Genomic DNA, 14,947 nt, shown 5'->3' on the forward strand with positions numbered 1-14,947 from the left:
GGCTGGGGAGGAGGCACAGAGAGGACAGGAAAGCACCAAGAACCGCCCTCAGTCGGAGGGGTTTTTTTGGGGGGGGGGAGTGTTCTGCTGCCCCACAGATACAATCTTTTCCAGGTGACGTGAAAAGGGCCCAATCCGCAGGAGCAGGCAGTGCCCAGCCGCGTTTGGGCCAAGGAGGTCCCAGTGCTCCGCTGCCGGCACGAACTGCACTGCCCCCCCCCCCACAAAGGTCCCTACAGCTGCTTCCCCCAGTCCTGGGGGTGGGGGCTTGTTTGGCGAGTGGAAGAGGCCCCCTCTTTCTCCTCCTGCAGTCTGAGCCTATTCCTATGCAGAGGCACCCGGGAGGAGGCGGGTGCCTGTGGTCTCCCCCCCCGGCGGGCCCTCAAGGCAGGCTGCTGTCCAGGCTGGGGCCCCCCTCCTCCTCGGGCAGGCCCTGGCCGTGCACCTTCTGGTGGCGCTTGTAGTTGTCCCAGTGGCCGGTGGTGTAGGGGCAGGTGCGGCACTGGAAGGGCTTCTCTCCCGTGTGCCTCAGCATGTGGCGCTTGAGGTTCATGCTCTGGTTGCAGGAGTAGGAGCAGAGGCGGCAGCGGAAGGGCTTGTCCCCCGAGTGGATGCGGCCGTGGCGCTTGAGGTTGGCCAGGTTGCCGCAGGCGTAGGGGCACAGCGGGCACTTGTAGGGCTTCTCTCCCGTGTGCACCCGCTGGTGGCGCTTGAGGTTGTCGAGGTGGGCCGAGGCGTAGGGGCACAGGGCGCAGGCAAAGGGCTTCTCTCCGCTGTGCGTCTTCATGTGCCGCGCCAGGTGGTTGGGGTAGGTGGTGACGAAGGAGCACAGCTGGCACGAGAAGCCCTTGGGCGACGACTGCTCTGCCCCCAGCACTGCCAGGCTGCAGCGCCCGCACACCGGCTCGCCCAGGCCCTCGTCCGCCTCCAGGACCAGTCCGCACGCCCGGCACGTGAAGGGGAAGAGCAGCTCCGGGAGGACGGCCGCAGAGTCCTCGGGCCTCAGGAACGGGGAGCCCGGGGCCAAGAGCGGAGGCTCTGCGGAGGAGAAAGAGCAGTGAGGGGGGGGGCAAAAGGGGCTGGGGGAGGGACCCCTGCAGCCCGGGACACGTGACCCACGTTCTGCGCTCCTGCACGCAGTGTCCACCTAAGAGCCCTCATTCCTCTTATCTGCTCCAAAGCTGGTTCCCACACTGCTGGACTCTGCCGGCCCCGTAGAGGTTAGGCTGGAGATCCCTTCCAATGAGGAGGCCACCATCTTGGGAAGCAGAAAAAGGGATTTGCTGGTTTATTTATTTAGCTAAGGAGGGGCCTGAGGAGAGTGTTCCCCACTACCTTGCTGGGAATGGCTTCAAATCAGTCGCAAGGGACTTCCAGGGTCCCCTGTCCAATCCCTTACGTAGGAATTGCTGCTGCTGCTCAGGAATCGCTGATAGATGGCCAAGCAATCTCTGGTGAAAGACCTGCACCGTATGAAGGAGCCCATTCCCCTCTCAAACAGCTCTCACCTCCAGAAAGTTCTTCCTAATGTTAAGTCGGAATCGCCTCCCTCGTCATCTGAAGCCAAGGCTCCAGATCCTGTCCCCTGGAGCAGCAGAAAATAACCTGGCTCCATCTTCCAGGCTTCTCATGGTCATCTGTCAGGAATGCTTTAGTTGAGATTCCTGCACTCGATGACCCTCAGCACCCCCTTACAACTCTGCATTGCTAGGATGGATAAAACCATAAGAAAAGCCTGCTGGATCAGGCCAGGGGCCCCTCTAGTCAAGCCTCCTGCACTTGCAGTGGCCAAGAGCCTTCTCCCCTCCTGGGGTCAAACTCTGGCTCTCTTCTCCAGGCCACACAGACCCAACTCCCACAACCATTCCTCGTAAGGATGGGTTTCCAGACTCCTTGCTCATCCTGGTCTCCCTTCCAGCTTGTCAATATCCTTTTGTTCCAAAGCTAAACGGCTCTTACTGTCTGAAAGTTACTCCCAACATTCAGTCAGAACTCCTTTCTTTGATTCAAAGGACAACGAAGGAGATAGCCATTAAACATTAGGAAGAGATTCCTGACAGCTGTCTACCAGCTCCATCTGGTACGCAGGATGAGACCCTCCCTGCCCGCAGACTGTCTTGCCAGAGTGGTGCATGCTCTGGTTATCTCCTGCTTGGACTACTGCAATGCGCTCTAGGTGGGACTCGGAAGCTAAAACTAATCCAGAACGCGGCAGCCAGACTGGTGACTGGGAGCAGGTGCCAGGACCATATAACACCAGTCCTAAAGTATCTACATTGGCTCCTGGTACAAACACAATTCAAAGTGTTGGTGCTGACCTTTGAAGCCCTAAACGGCCTCAGCCCAGTATACCTGAAGGAGCGCCTCCACCCCCATCATTCTGCCCGGACGCTGAGGTCCAGCGCCAAGGGCCTTCTGGTGGTTCCCTCATTGTGGAAGCCAAGTTACAGGGAACCAGGCAGAGTGCCATCTTGGTGGTGGTGCCCGCCCTGTGGAACGCCCTTCCATCAGATGTCAAGGAAATAAACAACTATCTCACTTTTAGAAGGCATCTAAAGGCAGCCCTGTTTAGGGAAGCTTTTAATGCTTGATGTCTTATCGTGTTTTAATATTCTGTTGGGAGCAGCCCAGAGTGGCAGGGGAAACCCAGCCAAACTGGCGGGGTAAAAACAATAACATTATTTATTATTACTAATGTCAGTAAGAGCTGTTCAGGAATGGAACCGGCTCGTTAATAAGGGTGTTTGCAAGGGGATTGCTAAGCAGCTGTTGGGCGGCTATCTGTCAGGAAGTCTTTCTGCTTTGCAAGGGGTTGGACCCCCACCCCCAGCCTGCCCCACATACCTGTCTCCTGCTCCGCAGCCGCTGGCCCCTCCATCTCCGCCTCCGACTCCCCCTGCGCCCCGGGGCTGTGGCGCCGCAGGGGGTTGCCCCGGGCGCATCGGCAGGTGCAGGAGCCGCAGCGCAGCGGGCGCTCCTGGCCGTGGACCCGCTGGTGCCTCTTGAGGTTGCCAAGGCTGCTGCAGGCGAAGGGGCAGGTGGGGCAACGGTAGGGCTTCTCTCCCGTGTGGGTGCGCAGGTGGCGCGTCAGGTTGACCAGCTGGGCCGAGGCGTAGGGGCAGTGCGGGCAGCGGTAGGGCTTCTCCCCGTTGTGGGTCTTCATGTGGCGCTTGAGGTGGCTGGAGTAGTGCGAGGCAAAGGGGCACAGCTGGCAGGAGAAGACCACCCGCCCCTTGGCGGAACCTTCCTCCTCCTCCTCCTCCTCCTCCAGCTCTTCCTCCTCTGGCGGGCAGCAGGCGGCAGAGGCGGGGGCAGGCAGGCCGCAGTGCTGGCAAGCCTGGCCGGGCCCCTCGCCATTGTCCTGGGCCTGGCACAGCGGCGGGAACTCCTCATCGCTCAGCACGTAGGACGAGAGTCCGGGCGTCCCCCCGAGGGAGTCTGCGGCACACAAGGAGGGGGCATCAGGGGGGCAGCGGGGGGCATCCTCACCTCGGCCCGTCCCTTTCCTGCTGGCACAACAGGGGGTTACCACCGTGGCGGGAGGGGCGAGCGATCCCTAACCCTTTTCTGGCAGTCCTGGGGGAGCCCTTCCTCGGCCCGCAGCCCCCCTGCCCCTGCGCCCCTCCCGGCCCGCCGCCCGCTCCCCCCGCACCTTCCGAGTCCTTCTCGAAGGCGAGGCCGGCGCCGCCGCTCTCCTCCTCGTCGTCCTCGTCCTCCAGCTCCAGCTCGTGCTCCGAGAGGAAGGCGCCCGGCGGAGCCAGGCCCTCCTCGCCCGGAGGATCGCCCGCCGCCGCGCCCGCCGCGTCCACTGCAAGAGAGCGAGACGGGGAGAGGGCCGGACGGGGCGCCCCGGTCAGACACGGGCGCGGGGTCCCGGGAGCCCCGCCCAACCCGGAAAAGGACCGACCCCCCCGCCGCTCCCGTGACCCGCCCCCCCGGCCCCGATCCCGGCTGACCTTTGACGGGCTGCGGGTGGCGCTGCTTCCGGCGGGGCATCTTGCCCGGCCCAGGCGGGGGCGGCGGGGCTGGCGGGGCGGCGTCGGGCGGCTCCAGCCCTGGGCGCCTCCCGCTCGCCGGGCCGCTCGGCGCCGCTGCTCCGGGGCCGCCCCGCCTCTTCCTCCGCGACGCCCCGCCTCTCGCCGCCGCCGCCGCTCCCGCTCCGCCTCCTCCCGCCCATCCGCGGGGCGGGCGGCCAGAGAAGCGCGCGCTTCCGGTTCCGCTCCCGGCCGCGCGGCATGACGGGAGGCGGAGTCGCTGCCCTCGCGAGAGCGAGACCGGGAGCGGCGAGAGCGCAGACTCAGCGCGGAGTGTAGAGGCGTCCTGGGGCGGCGGCTTCCGGGCTCCGCCTTGACCGCCGCTCCTGCTGCTCCTCCTCCCCGCCCGCCCGCCCGACGGGGAGGCGGAAGATGCTCCTCCCTGAAGCTCCAGAGTCCGGCCTGGGCGAGAGAGAGAGAGAACCACGTGGCGGAAGAGGAAGGGAGGAATGTGGGATGAGCAGCTTGTCAGTTTCCAGGGGCCCGAGGGGATCGGCTGTCTGGCGCCTGGTCCTCCCCAACGGGGGAAGCAGCCACGGAAAGGCCCCCTCCTGCCCCCGTTCCTATGCCCGCTGAAGAGTGGGCGTCCTCCCACTTAAGAACTCTTCCTTCCCCGGGCGGGTCACATTTTTGAGCTTGTAACTCTGCGCGCGAGGCCCGTCTGGGTTACATTCCTGATAGGTCAGCCTGGTCTTTGGGGCTCCGAGTGCTTTCAGGGCATTTAAAGTTCAAAACCACGCGGAGCAACCGCCGCTTCCCCGAAGAAGCAGCCCCAGTTGGACGGCAGCTCCACGAGGCGGCCAAGGAGAAACCGAAGGGGAGGAGCCGCGCTCCGAGTCGGGGAGCCCCGTCTATGCTCTTATCACTCTAGCCTCTTCTATCTCTAGGGATGCTCCTCCATCCGCTTGCGCAGAAATCCGGAAGCGAGGGAGGCGGGGCTGAAGCCACCATGGACCCGCCCCGCTGACGTCATCGCTTGGGTTTGGGAGTCCTGGGGGCCCAAAAGAAGGCGGGGCTCCTGCTGTCCCATTGATGGAGTGGGGAAAGGGGTCTGCAGGGGGGGCTTTGCATGTCCATCTCTGGCCACCCGCCCCCTTTTGGCCCCTTTGATGCTGAGAGCACAGAGGCCAAGAATAGACTCGCCCATCTCCTTCTCGGTTGAAGGACCTTCCGGGTCTTCTCTCCCAGGGCAGAAGGGAGGATTCCCCAGAGGGAGAAATGGGTCTCCATCCCGAAACAATGAGCGCTGTGAAGACCTGGCTCTCTGCTCTTTCTAACCCAGGTCTGCTGTCGGGACGCTGCGGGAGAATCACGCGCAATGCTCTGGCCCTGCACAACCGGCCATCTTACGCTGGTGTAACATCAGCAGAGAAAACACATAAAATGTGCACTTCAAGCCAAAACAGATTTATTCAGAAGTAAGCCCATTCAGATCAGTGGGACCTGCTCCCTAGTAAGTGTGCATAAGATTGCAGTCTTTAGGTGGGATCCTGCACGCTCCCAGCACAGCGGTGGAATGGAAGCCAAAAGTAACCCCGGGAACTCAGCCCCTGCAAGCCGCCCGCAGTTTGAAACCCCTTTGGAGCCCCCTCCCACAGGCCAGTGAGGAAGCATCGCCCTTTAGACTGGGGGACACCAAGGGAAGGAGCGGCAGAAGGTGGAGCTGAGTCCGCAGAGCAGCTGCCGACAGAGGGACCCCGCGAGGGGTGGAGAGGAACAGCGGCGAGCCAAAAAGGAAACTGCACACCAACTGGGCACCCCATAGTTTTGAGAAGCAGGGTCATAACAATTGTGGGCTCCCTTCCTCAAGCTTCCGGGGTAGCTGTGGGACTCCCCGCATTTCCTTGATGGCGCTACATTTAGCCCCCAAACTCTTCTGCTTTATATCAAGTAGCCCACCATTAGAAACAGCTTTGGGGAAAACAAGCATTGTCAGGTATGTCGGAGGATCTGCAGCCAAATCACAGATTGCATGACGGCTAGATAGTCACATATCCTCTAAACTTTTGTGGCGGCAAGGGAAACAATATAAAAATAATCTCTCCTTCTTCCTGTCACGACACGCCCTTTTTCCTCTCTGTGATGGGGAAAGATGTCTTTGCTCTTCTTCAGAAAGCAATCTCCAGTTTCAACTGGACAATGGGAATTTGTAATGTTGAAGGATTCCTGCCTGCCTGATTCTCATCGCTTCATATGTTGAATACTGGCAAGACTTTGATGTGAGTAAGACAATGATCCCTCACTGCTGCCCAAGGGTGAAGGCAGGCCTGTTTGCCCTGTCCGCTACTGAAGCCAAGTGGCTGCAGGTGGAGCCTGGTAGGCAGGGAGCAGCAGCCGAGGAACAGCAGCAGCAGCTGCGCCCAAGGGGACCTTTGGGGATGAAAGGGGCCCCCAGAAGAATGGGGTCTCCACACACTCCCCTCTTGGAGGCTGCTTTGCTTCAGAGGTGATGCCCCATCACACACTGATTATTGCATCCCGGGTCTCGCCACTGATTCTTAAGGGAATTTCTTACATCAACCTTGGTGGAGAGAGAGGAACTGCATAGATCTCCCTTTGCAGGATCAAAAGTTAAAAACAAAACATGTGAACCCTTGAGAAGCCCCCTTGTGTGGGGTGGCAATAGCTCCCCCTCGCTCCATTTCCCATTGTGGGGGGGGGGCAGGGGGTCCTAGGTATCCCCTTGCCTTACAGAAGCACAAAGGTTCCATGTCCAGTTTGGGTCCTCCTGCGACCAGTGCTGGAGCCACAGTGGAAGACGAACTGGGCGAGGCCCGGGGGCGGGGGGCTGGCAAAGCAAGTCTTTCAGGGCGGAGGAAGAGGCAACTCGGTTGTCCATCCCGATGGGACTCAAAGGCTTGAAAATAAACCAGTATTCTGCTGCCACACATGCCCAGCTCCCCCCAAAACCGACTCCAGCTGAATCCATAAAATAGCTAGAGGCAGACGGGGGTGGGCGGGCAGGGAAGCCGGCTTTGGCTGACCATGAGGGGGAACTGCCCAGTGGTCAGAGCTGTAGGACAGAGCTTGCCTGGGGGCTCTCCTTGGTTGCTGCCGCTTCAGGAGGGGCTTCAGCAGAGGGCCGCCTCCCAGGGCTGCTGGCGATGCATCTTTCATGGAGAATAGTGCTCCCCTAAAAGCCCTTTTCACTAAGGACCCCAAGTCCTGGGTGTGGGCCCTGAGGCCTCTCCCCGCCACCCCCAGCGCTCCGTTTCCAGCAGGGGACAGACAAGCAGCTCAGAAGCAGGCCAGGGAAACCCCAGCGCTGCCATCGTCCCAGCTGCTCCTCGGGGGTGCACTGCTCCTTTCCCTGGGGGCTCCATGCGGCTCCCGTGGGAAGGGCGCGCTGGCGGGGAGGCCTCGCGAGGGTCCTCTCACCGGCCTTCCGTGGGGGCCTTTTCAGGCCGGTCCCCGTTTTAAAGGCGCGGCCGCCTCTCCCTTCCAGGCAGCACCCCGACCAGGAGCGGGGGTTCCTTGGCCCGCGGTCCGCTGGAGTCCGGTCCCATGGTCCGCCCGCCCGCGGCCACCGTTGCCTGCCAGCCGGGAACCCACGGACCTCGCCCTGCGCCGGCCCTGCTGACCAAGGCTCCGTCTCCCGGCGCCCCGCTCGCTTCCTTCTGCGCTCGCGTCCTTGGGGCCAAGTGGCGTCTCCCGGTGCAGCCGTCACTGCGGGGCTTTCGGGGGGGGGCACCTTCCCAAGATGCTGTGCGGCGGCGCTGGAGCTGCGGGGATGCTCAGCTGAGCGCCGAGCAGACCCAGGCCGGTAAGGCGGCGGCGGCGGCGGCAACCCCGGAGCCCTGCCGGTTCCGAGGACCCGAGGCCCGGGGGAAGCCCGACCTGCCAGAGCAGGGTCCTCTCCTCCCCGGGAGACCTTGGCACGGCCGCCGCCGCCCTAGCCGCGCGGTTTGGCGCAGCGGATGCGCGGGGCGCTGGGGCTCTGCTTGCGCTCGGAGGCGGAGTGGACGGGGAGGCGCGAGCTGCAGGCGATGAGCCGGGCCCTATGAGGGGGCTGGCGGGGATGGGGAAGAGCCGGGCCCCGGGGCGCCCCTCCGCCGCCCGGACAGCCCGCGGGCCTGAGTCTCGGGGGCAGCAGCAGCAGCAGCATCGTCGCCCGGCAGCAGCAGCATGAAGCGGCCGCCGGCGGGGCCTCCCTCCCGGGGCGCCTCGGGCCTCTTCGGAGCGCAGCCGGCAGCGAGGCCGGAGCCGGAGGATGCGCTGAGCGCGGCCGAGGAGGCGCCGGGGGGCTTGCGCGAGTGCCCTTTGTGCCTGCTGCCCCAGCCCGCGGCGGCCTTCCCGGAGCTCTCGTCGTGCGCGCACCTGTCCTGCCTCACCTGCCTGCAGCAGTACCTGCGCATCGAGATCAGCGAGAGCCGCGTGCAGCTGGCCTGTCCGCACTGCCCGGCCCCGCTCCAGCCCGCCGAGGTGCACCAACTTCTGCGCCCGGAGCCCGCCTTGCGCGACAAGTACGAGGAGTACCTGCTCCGCCGCCTGCTCGTCGCCGACCCGGGAACGCGCTGGTGCCCAGCCCCGGACTGCAGGTGCGCTAGGCCGGCGGGGCGAGGCGGCGGGGGGGGGGGGATAAAGGCCCGATTGCTCCGGGAAAGGCCCGGCTTTGCGCGCCCAAGGGCCCTGGGAGACCCTCCCCTGCCTGACCCCCCCCCAGAGAGGGAGGGAGATGGTGGGGCCGCCCAGAGCTGCCTCGCCAGAAGCGGCTGCTGAGGAGGTTGGAGTTGTGCGCTTGCCTCCCACCAGAGGGCGCTCAAGGCCGCTCGGCTGGCTCTTCCCAGGGAGACCCCCAGAAAGAGCAGGGTCCAATCCTGGCGTCCAGTCCTTGACCCCTGGATGCCGGGAAGGCGCCCCTGCACCTGCGCACCGCCCGCCCGCGCCCCCCAAGTCCGCTCACTGTGTTTCCCCGCCTGGCGGTGCTGCGACCCCCCCCCCCCTCCATAGGCGGGCAGGACCTGGTTTTAGGGAGATCAGAACTTTCCTTAGAGGGGGCAGAACAAACGTGATTGTTCAGTTAGATAAGTATTTCTCTTGTTTGACTTGATATGGGGGGGGGAAGCTGCCCCCCTTGGCTACGCCCATGCCCAAGCCTCCTTCAGCACCCTTGGGCCGGGGGTGGGGTGAGGAGGAGCTGTGCTTCCTGCCGGGGAGGCCGCTGGGGGCTCCGACTCCGCCGAAAGGCAGCTCAGTCTGTTCCCAGGATGGAACTGCGAAGCTGAAAACAGAAAAGTTATCCCGCTCCCTCCCCGCTCAGTACCTCACACATTTCCCGTCAATTAAGATGAAACACGTGTAGTTCTGAATTGGATTGTGGAAGTATTAAGATCTAAAGGTCTCGGGAAGGAAGACCGTCCAGGCACATCAGAAGCTCGGCTGGCCAGGACCCCCCCCCCAGGGTCGGCCAGGAGCCTCTGGTGCCTGGAGGCCAGAGACTAGAGTTTGGTTATTCCCGGCTGCAGAATCGGGGCCCCCAGACTGCAGCAGGCAGCGGCTCCGGCCAGCCGTCTCACGGGGCCTTCCTTATGGGGGGGGGGAGAGTGGAGCTCACTGCTCCCCCCCCTCTGCCAGGTCAGGAAAGGACCACCATCTGGTTAGGTGAGAGCCCGGTCTCGGTAAAGGGGGGGGGGGCAAATGTCCCACTGTGCGGGGAGGACCAGGAAGGGCCCCGCTCTCCCTCCCGCTCCCAGCAGTGGCAGACTTGGGGGCGCGCCTGTCGGGCTCCCCTTTCTCTCAAAGCGCCTCTGCTTGCAGCTACGCGGTCATCGCCTACGGCTGCGCCGAGTGTCCGCGCCTGGTCTGCGCCCGCCCGGACTGCCGCACCGAGTTCTGCTTCCACTGCCGGCAGCCCTGGCACCCCGACGCCTCGTGCGAGCAGGCCTGGCGAGAATGGGGCCAGCAAGCGCCCCTGGGCGCCCTGGAGCTCTCCCTGCAGCTGATCCGGAAGGAGGAAGCCGGGGCGGCGGGGGCCGCGCAAGGTGAGTGCAGCCCCCTTCTCGAGGGCGGGGGGGGGGGCGCCGGCAGGCCGCAGCCCTAAAGGGGGCCCTCTCTCTGGGCCTGGCCCCCACAGACAAGGACGCCTCTCTCCCCGCAGACAGGGACGCCATCAAGGTCTGCCCGCGCTGCGGGGCGCTCATCATGAAGGTGGACGACGGCAGCTGCAACCGCATGAACTGCACCATCTGCGGCTGCCTCTTCTGCTGGCTCTGCCTGCGCGAGATCACCGACGTCCACTTCCTCAGGTGCGACTGGGGGGCGGGGGGCCGCCGAAGGAAAGGGCAGCAGGACCAGGCTTGGCCCCTGCGAGCCCCGCTTGCCCGGAGGAAGCCCCGTCGAAGCGGACGCGAAAGGGAGGAAGGGAGCTCGGCTGGGTTTGCACGCGCCTCCCTGGGCGTTTATAGGGAAGCGGTTTGGTCCTGCTGGCCCGTGACCTGGAGAAAAGCCCGGCTCCCTGGGCCTGAAAGCGGACATGAGCGCCGCACCCCAGAGTCGAATTTGACTGGGCTTAACCGTCCAGGGGTCCTTTACCTTTTTATCCTTTTTTATACGGTGAAATATTCCATCCCTCTCTCCTGCTAAAATGACAGGACGGAACGCAACCTAAACCCAAAGAAAATAATCAGCTCGGTGGGCAACAGTTCCCCAACCGAGCAGGGATGCTTTGGATGCGACGCCTGCGTCGCAGCGGGTTGGACTGGATGACCCCGGGGAGCCCTTTAGAATTCAACAGCTCCGTGATTCCATGAAACGCAGCCAAGGTGGCCCACGAAGCAAAGTCCCGCCGGAGCAAAAGATGTTCTGGAGGATTCTCAGGAGGGAGGGAGGGAGGGAGGCGAAAATAAGGCAGGTGGATGGGCGCCTGTCAATCACATGGCAGTCATTAGGATGTCACGTGAGGGGCAGGTGAGTTGGGCTGCCCCACCTGTCAAAGATCCGTTCCCCTCCAATCTTCAAAGGGATCTGGGAGAGGTTTCCAAAATTCGTAGACTCACAGAAGTGTCGAGTTGGACGGAGCCCCCGAAAGCGAAATGGGGAGCTGGTGGGGGGCCCCCAGAAGAGGCGCTCTGGTGCTCCTGTGGGTGCTCTTCGACACCCCCTTGCCGACTCCCCCCTTGTCTCCTCCTCCTCCTCCCCAGTCCTTCCGGCTGCACCTTTTGGGGGAAGAAGCGCTGGTCGCGCACGCGGAAGGTCCTGTGGCAGCTGGGGATGGTGCTGGGCGCCCCGATGGTGATCTCGCTGGTGGCGGGGATCGCCGTGCCCGTCATCACGCTGGGCATCCCCATCTACATGGGCAAGAAGGTAAGGGGGCCGCGGCTCCCCGGAGGTTGGGCGAGGGTCCCCGTCCTGCTGCGCCGGCCTGAAGGGCCCCGAGCGAGGAGACCCACTGCCCCTCCGCCGCCTCCTCTCTCCGCCAGGTGCTGAGCCACGGGCGCAAGAGCAAGCTCTCCGGCTGCCAGCAGTGCCTGTCGGTCGCCAGCAGCATCCTGCTCTCGCTCTTCGTGTCGCCCGTCATCACCGCCGTCACTGTGGGTAAGGGCCACCAGGGGGCGCCTCCCCGGCCGCGGCAGAGGGCCTTGCCGCTTAGTGGGTAGAGCAGCTGCCTCCAACCAGAAGGTCCCGGAGGGGTCAGTCTCCAGGAAGGGCTGAGAATCGCCCACCCGGAACCCCGGAGAGCAGTTGCTGCTGCCAGTCCGTTTACAGGGCATGGAGCTACCGAATGCAGCTGCTCTTTTTCTTGTTAGACCCATCAGGACTAGAGTCTTGCTTCATTTTCATGGAGGAGCTGTGGCTCCGCGCTGGAGCGTCTGCCTTGCCTGCAGACGGTCCCGGGTCCAGGAAGGGCTGGGAGAGACGCCTTGCCTGGAGCTCGCTCGCCGGAGGCGGCTTTCTCTGCTGCTGGGCCGCGCCTCACGCCAGCCTCTCTGCCCGCAGGCGTCGGGGTGCCCCTGATGCTCACCTACGTCTACGGGGTCGTGGTGCTCTCGCTGTGCCGGAACCGCTGGGGCTGCGGAGGCGCCCGCAGGAAGGCCGGCGAGCTCAGCGCCGTCGAGCTGGAGAACCTCGCCAAACGTGAGTCCCGGGCGGCCTGGCCCGGAAGCCCCTCTCCCTCCGCCAAGGCTCGGTCCTAACCGGGTGGGCGGAGGGGGGCTGCGGTATAGAAGGGCCTTTTGGGGCAGAGACCCTCTGCCGGTCATCCTTGTCTCCGGGCCGGGCGTTTGCCTGCCGGTGCCAACCGGACCAGGAGCATTTTCATTTGGTTGTGCATTTATCTGCTGCTTTTGCTGTAGTGCCATTATTAAAGCCAGCCGGAGAACTTTTCATTTAAGGTGCCGTATAAATTAGCCGACCGTCACCTGCCTGCGAGCAAAGCCTCTTTCTTCCTCCTCCTCCCTCTGCCTGTTGCAGTGAACGAGCTGCTGGCCGCGCTGCCCACGCCGATGGGGGCTGAGGGAGGGGGCTCTTACGCCGCCGCCGCCGCCATGGCTGCCCCCTTCCTGCCCAGCCGGAGCAGCGGGCAGCTGGAGGAGTCCTGCCCGAAGGGCCCGGAGAGCCCGTGGAGCGAAGAAGCAGCCCAGGCCACTTCCCGCAGGTCAGTCCAGGGGGCGGGGGCAGTGCGGTCTAGTGGCCAGAGCGCCGGGCCCAAGCTCCCTCACAGGGTTGCTCTGGATATAAAACGGGGAGAACCATCTGAGCACCTTGAGCGCCTTAGAGGGGAAACGTGGGACAGAAGTGAAATTATTATAAAATTATGCCCCCGGCTTTTTTTACGCCACTACCGCCAGTGACCCAGGTCTCTGCCCCGCGCAGGGACGGGCGGAACAGGATGGAGGTGGCGGTGGAGGTGGAGACGGAGCCTCCGGCCGCCCACGAGCACAGCCTCTGCAGCCTCTCCACGGATTCGCTCACCTGCACCAGCGACGGCTGCAGTTTGGCCGGAGTGACGACGGAGTGACGCCGCTTCCCCGGAGAGCGAGGCTCGCGCCCAGGTCGCCGCCTGCCTGCTGCTGCTGCTGCAAAGGCGGACTCGCCCGCCGCCCCCACCGGACTGGCCAGCGCAGATGCGCCCCATCCACCCCCCTGCCTGCCTGCCTGCCTGCGCACCTTCTGCACTTGTGCCCCCCCCCCTCGCCCGCCAACGACTTCAGGCTCTGGACTTTGGTGCTTTGAGGCAATAAATTTGCAGCTCACAGAGAAGCCGGCCTCCTCTTTCCTCCCCAAGGGGCGAGGGAGCAGCGCCTCCGCTTTCCAGGGACCCGGAAGAAGCCTGCGCCCCCCTCCCCTCGAGGACCCTGCAGAGCACAGCTGGGGGGGGGAGCTGGTCAGTCAGGGTGGAGAGGACTGAGTCGCGGGGGGACAGGAGCTGTCACTTGAGTCTTTGGAGGAGGAGGAGGATGGTGATAACGATAATAAATACCAATACCCCGCTCATCTGGCTGGATCTCTCCAGCCACACCTTGAGCGAGAAAGACGATTTGGAGCTGACTGTGCAGGAGGAGGAATAATAATAGGATTGTAGAGTTGGAAACGACCCCAAGAGGCAGAGATCGTTCAGTGGAGACTGGGCCGTGTGTTGGGGGCAAAGAGCAGAACCCCTGCCAGAGAGAAAGAAGAGTAGGCGCTGCGTTTAGGGCCTAGATGGCTTAGCCTTAGACGGCTTTGAAAGAGGATTAGATCGATTAATGGAGGAGGGAAAGGCTCTCCGTGGCTCCCAGCCAGGATGGCTCTGCCGGGCCTCAGGCTTGGAGGCAGCAATGCCTTGGAACCCCTTTTTGGAAACCACAGGAGGCCAGACGGCTCTGGTGCTCAGCTCCCGCTTGCTGGTTTCCCAAGAGGCCCCTGCCTTGATCCAGAAGGGCTTGTCTTATGTTTACACGGCCCAGCTGTGTTCTTGGTGACCAGACCAGGGTCTGGGGTCTCTCTCTCTCAAGTCAGGTGAGTCAAGGGGCCATGAGGGCTTGAACTGTGGAACTGGCATAGGAACCTGCCCAATGGCAAGCCAGACCATTGGTCCCGCCTGCCTGGTAGCGTCTACACCAACTGGTAGCAGCTCTCGAGTTGTAGACATTCTATGATATTTCTGGAGACGCCAGCAGGGATTGAACCTGGGACCTCCAGCTAGAGCCTAGGCAGCCAGGGAGCAGTGGGGCAGCCCTGTTTCCTGATGAGTGCTCGGCTGGTTCATCATCCAGACGCAGGGTGAATGGGGGCTGCAGAGGACCAGGCCGCGGCCTGCACGACCTTCATGCCAGGCCAGAGATTTGTGCAGCTTGGGGGAACAGATCCCTGTTGGGCGGGGCCAGGCAGGCACCTCAAAAGCTCAGGATGTACCTGCCCAAGGACCCCACTGCAAAGGAGGGCCCTGGTGATCAGCTGGAGGACAGGGGGAGAGGATCCAGCCTCCTTGCTACATCACTCACAGCCCTGGGATCACCTGGTGGTTTGCACAGCCCCCAGCCGTCTCTCGAGAGCAGAGTGCCCCCCTTGTTTGAATGGCCACCAGGCAAGCAGGAGCAGCACCTGGGAGCCCCTTTTGCAAGCAGACCAACTGGGAAAGCTCTTTTTGGGAGGTTTTTCAGCAGAGGTTGGGTGGCCATCAGCTGTGACTCCTGAATTGCAGGGGGTTGGACTATACCACCCTGGGGGTCCGTTCTACCTCTACAATTCAATGATTATAAGCTGTTTCACCGTGAGAGGAGAGAAGTGTCTGAAATGAACCAAGCCCTGTTAATCAGAGTTTTGTAAAGCTGGATGGGATCCCCAGGGGTCATCTAGTGCAGCCCCCTGCAATGCAGGAATCTCCACTCAAGCATCCATGACAGGTGTCCATCCAATCTCTGCTTAGAAACCTCCCAGGAGGGAAAGTCCACCACCTCCGGAGGGAGACCATTCCACTGTTGAACATTTCTTAC

At 63.2% G+C, this 14,947-nt stretch overlaps 2 protein-coding genes across 3 annotated transcripts; one reads left to right on the plus strand and one right to left on the minus strand.

Moving 5' to 3' along the window:
• Positions 1 to 6: 6 nt before the first annotated feature.
• Positions 7 to 4,237, minus strand: ZNF513 (zinc finger protein 513; the record flags this gene model as incomplete). 2 transcript variants are annotated; one of them, XM_081187149.1, is made up of 4 exons in its annotated part: positions 7 to 1,038; positions 2,845 to 3,506; positions 3,653 to 3,808; positions 3,957 to 4,237. In XM_081187149.1, the coding sequence occupies 4 exons, from the start codon at positions 4,235 to 4,237 to the stop codon at positions 383 to 385; spliced, it is 1,755 nt and encodes a 584-aa protein (XP_081043275.1). In that variant the 3' UTR covers positions 7 to 382. The 2 variants fall into 2 exon arrangements, with proteins under 2 accessions (XP_081043275.1, XP_081043276.1); XM_081187150.1 differs by having other exon boundaries at positions 2,845 to 3,438; positions 3,957 to 4,109.
• A 3,780-nt stretch (positions 4,238 to 8,017) lies between these two features.
• Positions 8,018 to 13,361, plus strand: LOC308583750 (E3 ubiquitin-protein ligase RNF19B-like). The gene is made up of 8 exons (XM_081187961.1): positions 8,018 to 8,572; positions 9,792 to 10,015; positions 10,132 to 10,279; positions 11,174 to 11,336; positions 11,453 to 11,567; positions 11,970 to 12,107; positions 12,444 to 12,627; positions 12,846 to 13,361. Exons 1-8 carry the CDS (start codon positions 8,160 to 8,162, stop codon positions 12,988 to 12,990), a joined length of 1,530 nt encoding a protein of 509 aa, XP_081044087.1. The 5' UTR covers positions 8,018 to 8,159; the 3' UTR covers positions 12,991 to 13,361.
• Positions 13,362 to 14,947: the final 1,586 nt, after the last annotated feature.

Source organism: Podarcis bocagei (genome assembly GCF_964188305.1).
Source record: "Podarcis bocagei genome assembly, chromosome: 3".
Lineage (NCBI taxonomy): Eukaryota > Metazoa > Chordata > Lepidosauria > Squamata > Lacertidae > Podarcis > Podarcis bocagei.

What these genes read in the sequence shown, in the direction of transcription:
- LOC308583750 (XM_081187961.1), top strand. Translation starts at nt 8,160, where the DNA reads ATGAAGCGGCCGCCGGCGGGGCCTCCCTCCCGGGGCGCCTCGGGCCTC. An exon ending in TGCCCAGCCCCGGACTGCAG is followed by an intron (nt 8,573 to 9,791) that starts GTGCGCTAGGCC and finishes CTCTGCTTGCAG; the next exon opens with CTACGCGGTCATCGCCTACG. An exon ending in ACCGACGTCCACTTCCTCAG is followed by an intron (nt 10,280 to 11,173) that starts GTGCGACTGGGG and finishes CCTCCTCCCCAG; the next exon opens with TCCTTCCGGCTGCACCTTTT.